Below are 16,063 nucleotides of genomic sequence, written 5' to 3'. Positions count from 1 at the left end.
CCTTCCTTCTTGATGCATCCTTGGAACCAAGAAAATGTCAGTGTGGAAAGTCTGATTTGCCAAGGCTAGGGAGTCTCAAAGGGATCTGAGCCTTCACCTGTGGACTAGATGAATCTCAAAAAGGGCATACACAAATTTTCTGGTTTATTTTTCTCTTCAGTATTGTTTTATCTGAAGAAGGAAATGGCAACCCACTCCAGTATTCTTACATGGAAAATCTCATGGACAGAGGAGCCTGGCAGGCTACAGTCCATGGGTCACAAGAGTTGGACACGACTTAGTGACTACACCACCACCATTGTTTTATCTGTGGTCATGTCTCACTTTCATTGCTGGAATACTAAAGAGATAGAACAACCAAAAAAACATTTTTCAGTCTTCGTGGAGATAAATGGCACCTGCAACACATGATTTGCCCCTCTGTGTGGGGCGTTTGTAAAAGGGTGACTTCAGAGTGGAGATCCTCAACTTGACCCCTTAAGTTGAAAGTCAGAGGCCACAGCTGACTTCTCAGCCTGCCTGCTGCCTTGCAGCTAGTGGTCCCCAGATGGAAAACTCCCAGGGTTCCCAGTATCTCTTTGGTACTCTCAAGGCTAATTGCATTAAAGATAGCAAATAGCAGAGAGATATAAGGATCTATTTTCCTCTTTCTGACATGACTCCTCAGTAGAAATATCTTGGTCCTTCAGTCAAGAAACTTGATGACCCAACATGACACGGCTCACCTGCTCACACTACAGATCAGAATTTTCACAAGAGGAGAAGGAAACTTCTCCTCATCCACGATAAACAATAAAGGGGACTCTCTGATCTTTTTTAAAAAAATTAATCTCCAAAAATCTCTCTCATCCCAGTCCCTCAAAGATGACTCAGAGCTAAGATCCCCAATCATGTCAAGGTGTGGTTCTCTCAACACAGAAGAAGCTGTAATTCAGCTCAAGTTGAATTATCTTTAGTATATCAAGTAATTTTAGAAGAGTAATGATAGGCTCATAAAGAGCTTCACCAGTGGTGCTAGTGGTAAAGAATCTGCCCACCAATGTAGGAGATATAAGAGATGCGGGTTCAATCCCTGGGTCAGGAAGGTCCCCTGGAGGAGGGCATGGCAACCCACTCCAGTATTCTTGCCTGGAGAATTCCATGGACAGAGGAGCCTGGCAGACTACAATCTATAGGATCACAAAGAGTCGGACATGACTGAGGAACTTAGGCAGGCTTATAAAACCGGGCACTGAGAATCTGTCCTGCAGGAGAGAATGAGAAGCAGAGACTGACATGTTTAGGGATAGATGTCAGGGCTTAGTTCCTGGCTTCAGGGTTGTTAATGGGTAAGAGACGCCCAGAGACTGAGACCTTTGTACTGTACTGCATGATGGACAAAACATTTTAAATACACTAATTTGTAAAAGTGCTCTGAGAGCAAAGCGAGTGATTCATCAAAGCTGGGTACACAGTAAACATCAGCTGTGTGAATGATTGAACAAATTGCCACTTTACAGGGAGAGCCGGGGCCACAGACACGCTATGGAGGCAGGGAGCCATGAACCAACTTGCTCCTGACTCTTCAGCTAGCGTGTGTATAAAGCCAGTCTCCCAACCCAGGTCTTCTGGTCACAGAAATAAGTTTGGGAAATCCAGCCTCAAGAGTAGAATTCCATTTCTGCACAGTAAGCAGATGAATAGATTTTTATTAGCTGCTTTTGCTAAACTCTTACATGGAAATGCCTACACGGCTCTGCCCAGCTCAGTGCCCAGCATAGGGTAGCAGGGGAGGAAGCAGTGACTTCTGTGACCACAGTTGTTTTTCTTCATGCTCTTATTTACTGCTTTTGGCACAATACTAGAGATGTCCCCTGAGAACTGTTGTGAAGTCAAGACTGAATTCAGCCCTTAAGGAGAGACTGTGAATACCATTCAGATGGAGGGGTCACCCCTGTTTCGGAAAGAAGGCTCACTCCCTGTGGTCTCCTTTTGGTCTGGGGAGCGCCGAGTGAGAGGAATGCCCCCTGACATAATGCTGATGGCAAGCTGCTGTGTGGGTGATCAGCTTTTCCTGATGCTGTGGGAAAGGAGGAAGAGGAGCAACGTTTGATCTTTGTAGAAATCCAGCCTAGTTTGCATGACAGGTGTCAAAGGCGAGCCGGGGTCAGGCGACCTAATCAGGTAGTTATAATCAGGAGGCTTCATTTGTGTTGGGAAAGATTGTAATTGCAAGTGAAGTGAAGAAACTTTAAAACTATGGTAACCAGGACCTGTGCCGACTTGTGTGCCCCGGTTGGCATTAATTACAAACCTGCGCTCCCTGCATCCTTCAGGTACAGCTGACGTGCCTGCAGGAGAGAGAAATGACGGAAAAAGAAACACGCGCTTGCTTGGGCAAATGCAAATCTTTTATTATCTCAACAGAGATTCGTGTTTCTTGTATAACATTTTTTTAACTATATGCTCTCCAAATAGGTAAGATACTTTTTTAAACTGGGCTATAGTTGTTTTCCAATATTGTGCTAGTTTCTGCCGTACAACTAAGTGAATCAGCCTTATGTATACATATATACCCTCCCTCTTGGGCCTCCCTCTCACCCCTGCATTCCACCGCTCTAGGTCATCACAGAGCACCAAGCTGAGCTCCCCGTGCTATCTAGCAGCTTCCCACTAGCTATTTATTTTACACACGGTAGTGTATATTTTAGACAAAAATAAAGCCAGTCCCCGAACCAGGGCTTCTGATTACAGGAAGTAGAAAAATACAGGTATTAGGGATCCTGCCCCAAAGTTTGAATCCCAAGTCTGTCCACTGACCATTTCTGCAAACTCACTAGCTTTTAGGAGAGAGTCTAAACATGAAGTAAATGATTCCAGTTGTGGTAATATTTGACTGATTTTGATAAAGTTCACCTCTGCCACTCTGTGTAATTTACTGAGCAATAATTTAATGATTTAAGGCTACAAGAGGAACGGTGCAGTGGAGAGGACTGAGACAAACTTAGATTGTGCTAATTAAAAACAATTCTGTGGCATATTTGCATGCAAGCTCTATGCCTTATAAGGGAGTTTTAATTTTGTATCATAACTACTTACAAAGTTCAGTTTAACAAATAACTACACTTTAGAAGACTCAGTTCTTTTATGAGTTACTTACTTTGGGTCTAGACAAATAAAGAAGTACACTTGGTATCCTTAGCTTTTAAGGGACTTTCAGTGAAGAGAGTTTGCAGAACATGTTCGCAGAAAGCTATAAGTCTAACAGTGTATTTCACACGTGTTTATCTTTGATGTATCAGCATAGCTACCCACAGCTCCACCGGTCACCATTAGTTCCATACTAGAATAAGTTTATGGACTTGTGCCATACAAAGGGAAAGATCAAACATCTAGAAAAGGAGGGTTCAAGTTAAGCAGACATCACTGGGGATGATTTGCAAGACAAAGTTGGACTTGAAAAAGATTCTTGCAAATCCTGCCTCTGGCCGGAGCACTCCCATGGTTCCCACCCACCCCACTGCCAAGTCCAAACAGCACATCTGGCTTTCAGAATTCTCCACAGTCTGGTCCTGAGTACCTCGGCACGTCATGGTCCCTTTCCATTCCCATCACACCCACTTATGCTGACTGCAGCCTTAGTTTTGTCACCTCTGTAAGTTGCGTGACCTTGGGTAAGTTACATCTCTCCTCCATTCCCTCCATATCTCAGTCTCCTAACCCACAATGTGAAGGGACCAGACTCACAATGGTCCCCTTCATTCATGCTCCTGTGCAAAGCACATCCTCCCATGTGACCCTACCAACAGCCCCACGAAGTGGAAAGGACAGGGATGATCCCAGCTTTCAGGTGAGGACATCGGTTGAGGTGCTTCTATCTTCAAAGTAAAAATGTAGTCGCTCAGTTGTGTCTGACTCTTTGCAACCCCATGGGCTGTAGCCCACCAGGTTCCTCTGTCCATGGAATTCTCCAGGCAAGAATCCTGGAGTTGCCATTCCCTTCTCCAGGGGATCTTCCCAACCCAGGGATTGAACCCAGCTCTCCCTCATTGCAGGCAGATTCTTTCTATCTGAGCCACCAGGGAAGCCCTCTGTCTCCAAACTCAGTGCTAATCCTTCAGACCTGAAATGTTAGGTGTCTGTCTCCATCCAGCTGGTTCTTGCCTCAAATCTTTAATACTGTCTGTCCAAGTCCTGCTCATCCTTTAGAGAACAGTTTCACTCCCATCTTTGCTCTACCCCAGCTGTTAGAGACACACATCCTCCCCTAAGTCAGAGGCAGAAATACAGAGTTTGCTGCCACCCACCTCCCACTTTAAGTACCCACCTGTTTGTCCATCCCATGCTACACTCCCCTGTGAGGTCCCCAGACTCTTGTCCCCACCAGTGGGTGGTGAAACCTCAGATCCCTGCCTCTTGCATCTTTCCATTGGCACCATCATAGCCCAAGAGAAGTTCGGGGAGCTCCATCAGGAGATTGGTTTGTAGCTTGTGGGATTGGTTTGAGGTCAGAGGAAGATAAGCTTCATTTCCTCTGGTTTGGGATAGAGTGGGCAGAAACACAGGGATAAAATCCTAGCAGAATTCAAGGCCAGAAGTCAAAGCGACCTTCAGTAATGCAAAATTAGGATCCACTTAGATTACAGTGTCCAAAAATGGAGATTTTCTTTTTCATGTTTTCTCCCCCATATCACAACCTACACACACATGCATGCATGCACACACCCACAGGTACACGACCAAAGCAAATCGCAGCCTCCCCTACCCTGTGGTGTTGCCTATTCTGCAGTGTAAGCTTTAGGCGACACTCCCAGTAGAGTTCTGGACCACAGAACACACTAGAAACTAATGACCTGGCCCTTCTTGGGCTGCTGTTCTTACTGGTGTCTGCTCCTGACTGGTCCTTCTCCCCATTAACCAGAATCACTGAGCTTCAGTTCATCTCCACCAGGACCCATATGAGGACCCAAACTCCCACATGGCCCAAAGTTGGGCCCTGATTCCTGGACAGCCAACAGAAGGCAGACAGAGAATGGGCCAGAGCAGCAGATTTTATTTGCAAGTGGACTCAGATCTAATGTGCTTCTCTTGCAATACAGGAGACTTGAGTTGGATTGCTGGGTTGGGAATATCCTCTGGACAAGGAAATGGCAATCCACTCCAGTGTTCTTTCTTGGGAAATCTCATGGGCAGAGGAGCCCGGTGGGCTATAGTCCATGGGGTCACAAAGAGTCAGACTTGACTGAGTAACTAACACTCTCTGTTTCACTTTGGGATCTGATATAGGGTCCAGATGGCAGGAGAACCCAGCAGGTAATAGTGTGGACTCGGGAGCCAGCCCCTGTATCCCAGTCCCTCTAATTACCAACCCTGGGCTCTGGGCCCTTAACTTCTCTGTGTCTCAGTTTCCTCATCTGTAAAATGGAGATAACAAGAGGACCCACCTCACAGAGTTCTCATGAGGATTGTTTGAATCAAAATAAGTGATGCTTATAGAGCAATCCTGGCACAGAGTAAGTGTTGGTTCTCGTAATTTGTATTCTTGTTATTACTCTTACCCTTATTGTTTGGAGGAAGGAGTTGTGACGTGAGACTGTTACTGTAAAGAGGGGAGAGCCCTTCCCTACTGCAATAAAGGGAGATTAGGGCACACCCAGACGTCGGCCCTCCAGTTCCTCTCCTTACCAGCTGCCCACTTCCGTCCTCCAGCTCGTGGACAGACACGTCCTTTTAAAGAAGAATTCATCTGAGACAGAATGTTCCTGTCCTCTTGGTGGCCTTAACTGAAGGAGCCACCACACTCTCTGAAGTGGCCACCTGCTCCTCTTGCTCATTTCTTACCTATTCTCTAGACCAGGAAAAGGAAAGAAAAGATCAAGAACACCGAAAAACAGTCAAGAGGTTTGTTAAAGACTTCTCTAAATAGATCAGACGCACACACTCATACCCAAGATCCTGATTAAAGCACTTACACACACGTTCTAAACAAGCTGACTGATGAATTTCCAAGGAGAATGTAGTTCAGGAGTCATCCATGAATAGCAGCAAGACACACCTTCTTTTGTCACCCTAGAAACATCCCACTGTCATCCCCTTTGCCCCCTGGCTCTCTCAGAGCAATTGCAACTTTTTGGAGGAACCTAGGAAATCTCTTTCTTTCAGAGGTCATTTGGGTTCCTGCCATCACATCCTAATATTCTCATTTCTGGAAATGATTAGCAGGTATCCTGCCAAGAGGTCAGATGAACTGTTTCTTTCATGTTTAAAATGGGGGAAATAAAGAAACCACCTCAATGAAAAGAGCGCCCTCAGAGGAGGACATCTGAGGCTTGGTAATATTGCTAAGCCCGGGAAGACAGGAAAGCACCTTTAGGACAAGTGACAGGGAGGGAGTCTGGACAGAGCTCCTTCTGAGTGTGTGGGACTCCTTGTGTCTGCGAAGGACTCGCTGGAGTCTAATAAAAAGAGGCAGGTGTTGGGAGAGAGAGCCCTTAAAATGATGCCATAGTTTATTCCAGGACTTCACAGGCACAGAACAGACTCAAATAAGGCAAGTGATGCCCTCCAGGGAAGCCCTGTCCTTCGGTAGTCTGATCAAGTCTGACCAGGAGCGTGGCTTTTCTGGGATTTTGCTTTGGCTATTTCAAGGATGTAATCGGACTCTATTCAGACAGATATTTCTAAAATAACTCCTCCTGCTCAGCCATCCATGGGGACTCACAAGCACATGCTGGGGTGGTTGGACCACAGCTGTAGAGTGATGGGAGGAGCCTCTTAGGAGAGACCTGAAGTACAAGGTTCCAAGATGGGTGGGTGGGGAGACTGCTGCTCAAGAACTCTCTTAGCACAGTTACTGGCTCAAAAACTGCTGATTATCTTTTTTTTTCTTTGTCAATATTACATTTAATTATTCAACATTTTAAAAATTAATTAAACACCGACAGTGGGCTGTGGCAACTGCCTGGTGCTGAGAATTCAGGGAGATGGCAGAAGAGATGCAGGATGAATGCATAGAATCTGTCTGGGGAAAGTCATAAATGCAACACAGCATGTTTAAGAGAAGCAGATACAAAGAACTGAGGACACACAACAACACTTCAACTTGCTCGGGGTGTCAGGAAAGCTTCCCAGAAGGGTTGCTGTTTATTTGTCATAAGGAAAGCGTAGGAGTTGGCCAAGCTGAAAAAAAGAGTGGGGATGTAACCAGTATGTTAATGATTAAACAGGCAAACCCCAGGAAATCGTCCTGGGTTCAAATGCTAGCTTAATGATTTGCCAGCTTGTAAAATCTGAATCAAGTTCTTAAATCTCTCTGAGCCTTGACTGCTCGTCTCTCAAATGGGACTCCTTCCCCTCACCTCATAAAGAGAATTAAATGAGATGTGAGCTGTAAGGTTCTCGACCCAGTGCCAGACCTAAGTAACTACTACAAGTGTAGAATAGGTTATTCTTTAGCTTGTTCTGGTTTTTTATCCTGTGTTGTTACAAAAGTGGGGGGAATACGAAACCCCTCCGAGAAGCCCGAGCCTCCAGAGATGCCTCCAGAGCTGCTTCTGCTCCATCACAGTCTCCTCATTTTTTTCTCCCCCTGTGCCTCCACCTCAGAAGAAGAAAGAGTAGGAAGTGACGGGAAATTCCAGCTTACTTTAACCAGAACTCAGGGGGAAATGGCATTTATTTTTGCAAGGAGGAAATCCAGCCTTTTCAGTTACTATATACAGTTGGGCTCATGTTGGCTCAGCAGTCCCCTCAGATGTTCAGACCGTGATGTCCTGAGGTGTGGTACTTCCCAGGAGGGGCTTCTCAGCAGCTTCTGATGGCGGCAGCTGCCATGGAGGTGAGAGCAAGCTCAGGACATGAGACGTTACAGAACAGGGGCCTGATGAAAGCCTTCCAGTTCCAGAAGACCCTTGTCCCCACGGTGGCACCCTCTAAGACGAGCTGGTGGGTGGCAGAATAGTTAATAAACTGGCCCAAGTATTTAAGTATAGTCTATTTTACCTCACATGTTTCATTCTCCTCTTGGGCAGTAAGAATCCTCAGAAATGCCCCTTTGCTCAGCTGCCCTCACGGGCTCATGAGGGGACATCACCTGCTGATTCCAGCTTTGGTCACATGGGCTGTCCTTTATGACCAAGAAGGGTAGCCTTGAAGAGCCTTATTTGAACACTTGTCTACACCAAGGGCCAGACAGCCACCAGTCAGAGAAGAAACGAGTCATTCTACCTCTCGCTGTATAAAAAAAAAAAAAAAAAAAAAACAATAGCGACATGAGTTGGGGAAGTGCTGGGTTGTTTTTTTTTTAAGGTTTAGTATTTTATTTTAAATGACAAATTCAGTTTGAATTTCTATTATGACAAATACAATAAATGTAATTCACCTAAACCAAAGCTTTGTGGAATCTCCATTAAGTTTTTTTTTAATTAATTTTTAGTGAACTGGGGTTGCTTTACAATGTAGAGAACAATTATATGGATACCAAGGAAGAAAGGGGTAGGGGGTGGGATGAATTGGGAGATTGGGACTGATATATATACACTATTGATACTCTATATAGAATAGACAACTATTGAGAACACCCTGGATAACACAGGGAACTCTGCTTAATGTACTGTGGTGACCGGAAGGAGAAAGTCCAAGAGGGGGGATATACATTTATGTATGGCTGATTCATTTTGTTGTACAGTGGGAACTGCCTGTTTTATCTTCAATAAGCGGTGGTATATTAAAAAAAAATCCAGTAAATCACAGAATAGGAGAGGATCCAACAGCCTAGAGTTAGGGAAGAAATTCTGGGAAAGGTCAAACCTATGATTTCTTATATTAAACATATCCTGGGGCAAGAGAGAAGGGTCTGACAGAGAAATCAACTATATTCTTTCTCTTCTCCCATTTTTCGTAATGAGATTAAATTCAGTCAGTTTTCAAAACTGCTCTTAATTGCAATCAGTGTATCTTTTTAAATCCTGAAATACCCCCATTATTTTATTGGGCAGTAATAATCCTGGTTTCTCAAGCTCTTAAAACAGCTATTAAGAGGCTTCGGTGAACTTTGAATTGTTCTAATTTCAGCACAGTTTGAAGACCAGGAACCTAAGTGCCGCCTTTCGAAGTAGGAGTAGAGGTTTTCCATAAGGGGATCTGATCTTGAATTTTCTCTGCTTGATCCAGTCTGCATATCTGAGTGTTTGGTGCCATAATCATATCTTGATAGTAGTAAATGGGGAATGAGACACTTACTGATAATTATGCCAATCTGGCTCTAAACGACTCTAGGAGCAGAGAGATGGGTGTGTGAGTGTTCAGGGCGTGGGAGGTCTGAAATGGTGCACGATGTCAGTCTGTGTAGACGAATCAAGGTCTGGTCTTGGTCTCGATGTTAGCAATTCTTCCTTGGCCTTTTAGAAATTACAACCAGTGGGGGCATGGATGTCTGCTGCAGCCTTCTTTCACCCAAACCTTGGGGGAGTTACTAAAGAGTTCACAGGTAGACTGATTTGCTTCTTAGCTCTGCTCTAATTCCTTTGGTGGAATGACTAATGAGAAGCACAATACACAAAAGCCATTCATAAGACAGGGAAAAATAGGAGAAGTGGCAAAATAATCTACAAATGGTATATCTCCAAAAATGTGGGGCAGACCCATCACCTTGATGGACCCATAAAAGATGGGCACTGGTCCAGGAAGTCATATCTGGATAGGGCTTTAGCTTGGTGCACGTGGGTGCATGCATGCTACATTGCTTCCATCGTGTCCAACTCTTTGCGACCCTGTGGACTGTAGCCCACCAGGCTCTCTGTCCATGGAATTCTCCAGGCAAGAATACTGGAGTGGGTTGCCATGCCTTCTTCCAGGGGATCTTCCTGACCCAGGGATTGAGCCCACATCTCTTACATCTCCTGCATTGGCAGGCAGGCTCTTTACCACTAGCACCATCTTGGTGCATAGGGCATCTCATTTAATTTTCTTAAAATTATGCAGACGAGTAGAGCAGCTCTTCTTTCTGTAGATAAAGGTGTATATAGCAGGTGAGCAGTGTGTGAGTCAACAGGGTTAATAGCCCGCATTCAGACAGCTAATAATGACAGAACCACACTTGAATCTACATCTTCTAGATCTGAAGCTCTTCCCAATGTGTTTAAGAGTCCCATTCATTTGTTCAAGTAGAAAATAATTTCTCAGTGGCCTAAAATAGTAAATGGGGCCCCTAATAACAATTTTAGTTTCAAAAAGTCACTTTAACTAAGAGACAAGGGCCCAATTGATTCTTGCATTTCTGAGGTGAAATAAAACTGAAATATATACATTATTAGTCACCAGCTCACACAAAAAGCATGCTGTGCTCCAAAGTAGTCATCTGTGGAAGCAATGTGGTTATTCTCATAAGGTTACATGCTCAAAAGGTTCTGTTTTGTTTTGTTTAAGTTGCCCTAATAGTTGCCTTTGAGCCAGATTCTAAACTACACAATAAAACATTCATATTACTTTATAATTGTACCTGGTTATTTCTACAAACAAAAAATAGTGTTACCTAACAGTCCTGACCTTATTTTATATACCAAACTTGACTTTATCCTCTACAAAATCTAATTCACCAAGAATAAAAGCTGTGGGTTTTATTTTTTATGATGCTTTGATTTGATGGCGTCATTAAAATTAGCACATTTCCTACCAAGATGACCCTTTTGAACTGGATGCTGACGTAGCTGTGTGGTTCTGGTTTATTAAAACTTTAATTGCATTATCTTGTCATGATCTTTGATTAAGCATCCTAGCTCTTCCAATATCTTGCGAGTGCTAGAAAGACAAGCTAAAACATACTAAAGAAGAAAATGGGACTTTAGGAGATTTTAAATCCACTTTGCCTGCAAACAGCAGCAGCAGTGGCAACAGATTGGTGGTATTCTTAAAAAGATAATCAAATATCACCGTGGCCTGTTTTCTGAACTCCAGGTCACCCAGGAGGTCTTAATAAACAGTGGCCATTGACTGAACTTAGCCTAACCTGAGAAGTGTTTTGATAACAGAATTAATCCCCTGGGTTTTGTTGCAGAATGATCTGAAATGAACACCCTTCCTTCACCTTCTTGCTCTGCTTTCCTCTTCCCCAGGCAGCATCGCCGCCATCACGGTGACGGTCATTACTGTGGTGTTACTGGTGTTTGGAGTTGCAGCGTATCTGAAGATCAGGTAAGACACACCTTCCTCTTCTTCATAAAGAATGGAATTCCAATTTGTCAGGCTCCAGTCTGAGCGCTGTTTTGCTGAGTACTTGTTTCTTGATAAGTGTCTTAGCTCTCAGAAATCTTGGCAGGGAAGTGAAAATGGCCAGCGGCTTGCACCCTGGACAGGAATAGATGGGACGGTATCTGAAAGCTGGCAGAGCAGAAGAAATCAGCAAGAATATACAGCATGATGATGTAATGGAAGGAGAATGAACCCAGAGTCAGGAGACTGGGGCCTTGGTCCTCTGCCCTTAAATCACATCATCACCCTGAGAAAGTCATGTGCCTCCTGAACCCACCTTGTCTTACCTGTGAAATGGGGGAGAAGCGGGGGTGGGGGGCTTGATGGTTCCTAAAAATTGATGCTCTGAATACTGCTATGGAGGTGTGTACGCAGCCTGGAAAGAGGTTCTCACTGCTTCTAAATCAAAATGTTGAAAATACAAGGATGGTATAGTGTTTCCTACAAAATTGGGTTTTTTTCCCCCCTGAGATTTTATTCTTATATTTTGGTTTTTTTTGGGGGGGAGGGGATTTAAAATAGACTTTCTCTTATGAAAAGAGTCACTCAGTGGTAAAGAATCTGCCTGCCAAAGCAGGAGACATGGCTTTGATCCCCAGTCCAAGAAGATCCCCTGGAGAAGGAAATGGAAATCCATTCCAGTATTCTTGCCTGGGAAATCCCATGGACTGAGGAGCCTGGCGGGCTACAGTCCATAGGGTCACAAAGAGTAGGACAGACTTGGCGACTAAACAACAAAAACTGAAGAGAAAGTTGTAGTACTCTGTGAGTCTCCCACTTTTGTTGTCTGTAGGAGTGTTAAGTCACTTCAGTCACGTCCCACTCTTTGTGACCCCATGGACTGTAGCCTGCCAGGCTCCTCTGTCCATGGGATTCTCCAGGCAAGAATACTGGAGAGATTCGCCAATTTCTCTTTGAGGGGATCTTCCCGACCCAGGGATCAAACCCACATCTCTTATGCCTCCTACATTGGCAGGCAGGTTCTTTACCACTAGCACCACCTCAGAAGCCCCCTTTGTTGTCTAGCACTCTGTAAAATCCCAAACTCTCAAAGACCACATTCTTCACACCGAGTGTCCTGCCACCTGTTAAATGCCAAAAGGCGAGCAGCACTCTGGTTGACCAGCCTGTGCAGTGCCTCTAACAGGAACAGGAGGAACACGTGCCCCTGTGAGGAGCACGCTGGCCCCTGACCCCCATACATTATCCTCCCAGCTGCCGGGGCCTGGTTAGAATCAGCTCAGAATCTCCTCTGACCTGTCACTCCCTCCCTCAAACACCCCCAGCGGCCTCCCCCTGCTCTTAGAATTCAATTGACTCTTCAGCTTGTCCTGGGTTTCTTCATGGACCCACCCTGCCCATGCCTTCTTGCTCATCACACATTTCTCTCCCTGCTAACCGGTGAGCTGCAGTCACACTGGCTTTCTATCCAATTTTTAGGACACGCTAGTTTCCTTGTCTCTCTAGGCCCTTGGTTCTTGTGTGTGTGTGTGTGTGTGTGTGTGAGAGAGAGAGAGAGAGAGAGAGAGAGACTGGCTTTTTAATTGGAGTATAATCGCTTTACCATTTTGTGTTAGTTTCTGCTCTGTGGCAACATGAATTAGCTATTGTTCTTCAGTCTGTAAGTCATATCCAGCTCTTGGCGACCCCATGGTCTGCAACACGCCAGGCAGCCCTGTCCATCACCAGCTCCTGGAGCTTACTCAAACTCATGTCCATTGAGTCAGTAATGCCATCCAACCATCTCATCCTCTGTCATCCCCTTCTCCTCCAGCCTTCAATCTTTCCCAGCATCAGGGTCTTTTCCAGTGAGTCGGCTCTTTGCATCAGGTGGCCAAAGTATTGGAGCTTAGGCTTCAGCATCAGTCCTTCCAGTGATATTCAGGGTTAATTTCCTTGAGGATTGACTGGTTTGATCTCCTTTCAGTCCAAGGGACTCTCAAGAGTCTTCTGCAGCTCCTGTCCGAAAGCATCAATTCTTAGGTGCTCAGCCTATGTATACATATATTCCCGCCCTCTGGAGCCTCTCTCCCACCCCACTGCCATCCCACCCCTCTAGGCCATCACAGAGCCCTGGGCTGAGCTCGTTGTGTTATATAGCAGCTTCCCAGTAGTTATCTCTTTATACACACGACAGTGTATATATATATATATATATGTCAGTGCTACTTTCTCGGTTCATCCCATCCACTCCTTCCCTGCCTGTGTTCACATGTCCATTCTTCTCATCTCTGGCTATTCCTGCCCGGCAAATAGGTTCATCAGTAGCGTTTGTCTTGTTGGACCCTCTCCCAGAAATGCTTTTCTTCTAGTTCTTCCTCATACATGGCTTTTCTTCTAGTTCTTTCTCATACATGGCTTTTCTTCTAGTTCTTCCTCATACATGGCTTTTCTTCTAGTTCTTCCTCATACATGGCTTTTCTTCTAGTTCTTCCTCATACATGGCTTTTTTCCTAGTTCTTCCTCAGACATGGCTTTCAAGTGACATCCTCTAGGAGAGGTCCCTCCTCTTGGTTTGGGTCCCTTGTTATTTCTTCTTCTAGTGTCTCAATTTCATCCTGGCTATCATCACTATCTGTGATTTCATTTTATATATATATATATATATATATATATATATATATATATATATATATATATATATATATATATATATATTTGTTTGCATGTCTATTGTCTCTTTTCCCCATAAAACTGTAAGCTGCATGAGGATCCTGGCTTTATCTGTGAGCATTTTGCTGGCATGAAGAAGATGCTTAATACACTGAATAAATGAACAACCAAACATAAGAACATGCAAGCACATAGACACGGTAGTGCACACAGGTGTGCTCCTGCTTTTTTTCATCACTGCTGAGCTTCTTTCTCAAGGGGCCTGTCTTGGTCTCCACTCAGAGCTCATATATTTAGTGTCTCATCTCTAACCACACCTCCCTTCCGCTGCCTCTCATCTTCTCCAGTCACCCCAGCCCAGCCCAGTGCCCACAGGGAAGCCCTCCCCTCCCACTCCCCTTTTATCTCCCTCTATCTTTTGGTCTACATATGAACCAAATCAATCTAATGAGAGTGTCAAGTATGAGAATGCCTTGTAATATCACCCTTATCTCAGGTACAAAGAACAGGAAAGAAAGGTTTCAAAGAGAAACTGGAATTAAAGTGTCAGCATTATCTGTGTCTAAGCCTTTATGAAAGGTTTCAGGGTCTTCAGATTTTTAAAAAAATTATCTTTCTCTTCATTAAGTCTGTATTTCCTTGAGCATCAAACAGTTTTATGAATTATATCTTACTCAATGTTACCCTTTTCCATCTGGCTTAATTACTAGTTTATCACAGTGGAAACACTGCATTTTAATTACGAGTTACATTGGCTTTTATGAACCTTTCTGAGTACTTCATTCCTACTTTGTCACAGAGCTTCTCTTTGTGTTTGTGAGATTCAGGGTGGGATTCAAAAAAAGGAACTTACAGAGAAACTTTGGAGTCATTTTGGCATCACCAATGGTGAGTTCCAAAGGGCTCGGTCACCAAAAGGAAGATGCACACAGACTGTGGTACAAAATAGAAACACTTCCCTCTCTCCACACAAAAATAATGTTGAAATAACCTCAGGACTGTTCCTCTTGACCCCAGGCAAGAATTTAAGCTCACCACCTGAAGCCTGCCGCACAGACAGGCAGACGAGAACAGAAACTAAGAACTGAGATTCCACTGGGGATCAGGGGCATGTCAGTTTCTGTCCCAGTCCTCACATTTTCTAGCAGGTTCTATTAATACCATCACCTTGGCACGTAACAAAGATTCACTAACCTTGACGTCCCTCCTCTTTAAGATGATGTGGTGGTTTAGTCACTAAGTTGTATCTGACTCTTGCGACCCCATGGACTGTAGCCCGCCAGGCTCCTCTGTTCATGGGATTCTCTAGGCAAGAATACTGGAGTGGGTAGCTATTCCTTTCCCCAGGGGATCTTCCCAACCCAGGGATCAAACCTGGGTCTCCTGCATTGCAGGCAGATTCTTTACCGACTGAACCACCAGGGAAGCCCCTTTAGGATGAGGACAGTAGTTTTAACTGTTGATAGCATCATTTGGAGGAGGATGGACGCTGCTTCCCAAGTATTCTGCCACCACCATCACTGTCCTCATCATCAAAGTGGTCAGCTGGAAGGAACCCCAGTAAGACGGTTGCTCCATAGATAGTTACTCAGCATGAGCCATGTGCCGGGCACTCTTTTAAGCCCTGGGGTCATTATCAGTGATAAGACACAGTTCTGCCATCTCAGAACTTAGTGGGTTTGGAAAAGTTAGTTAGCAGGTCATTAAAATTGGTTCTAATGAGTGCTGATTAAAATTGTATAACATTTTATTTTAAAAATTTAAGATATATTTTTTCTCCAAGCTTTCTCCACATAATAAATTCAGTGAATGACTGAATTGAACTAGTCGTTGTTTCTCTTCCCCATAGTGCAGATCCTCCTCTTAATGTAGAAAAGCCCCCAGTGGTATGAGTATAAGATTGTTCATTATTTTTGGCACTACAGACTTAAGGATGGATAAAGTGATCAGACCCCTGTTTGGAAACCCCCTAAGGAAAACCCCTTTCTGCTGCTATGTTAATTATTTTGGAAAAATGATAACATAAGGAGGTTAATAGCACTCATAAATCTTAAGGTTGTGCTAAAACCCCTTCAAGTGTTACTCTGCCAGATTCTTGGATAGCCCCACTAATCATTAAGAGGTTTCCCAGGTGGCCCTAGTGGTAAAGAACCTGCCTGTCAATGCGGGAGATGCAGGTTCGATCACTGGGCCAGGAAGAACCCCTGGAGGAGGAAATGGCAAC

General features: G+C 44.4%; 1 protein-coding gene across 1 annotated transcript in view; it reads left to right on the top strand.

Annotated features, from left to right (window-relative positions):
• Positions 1–16,063, top strand: part of PARM1 (prostate androgen-regulated mucin-like protein 1) — a 124,072-nt gene that overhangs the window by 91,600 nt on the left and 16,409 nt on the right. Inside the window, exon 3 of the mRNA XM_061145785.1 lies at positions 11,091–11,169. Within this exon, the coding sequence (XP_061001768.1) occupies positions 11,091–11,169 (79 nt within the window). The remainder of the gene's footprint in view (positions 1–11,090; positions 11,170–16,063) is intronic.

Source organism: Dama dama, chromosome 6, assembly GCF_033118175.1.
Source record: "Dama dama isolate Ldn47 chromosome 6, ASM3311817v1, whole genome shotgun sequence".
NCBI lineage: Eukaryota > Metazoa > Chordata > Mammalia > Artiodactyla > Cervidae > Dama > Dama dama.
Note: the sequence above shows the minus strand (reverse complement) of the source record. Positions and strands in the feature narration are given on the sequence as shown.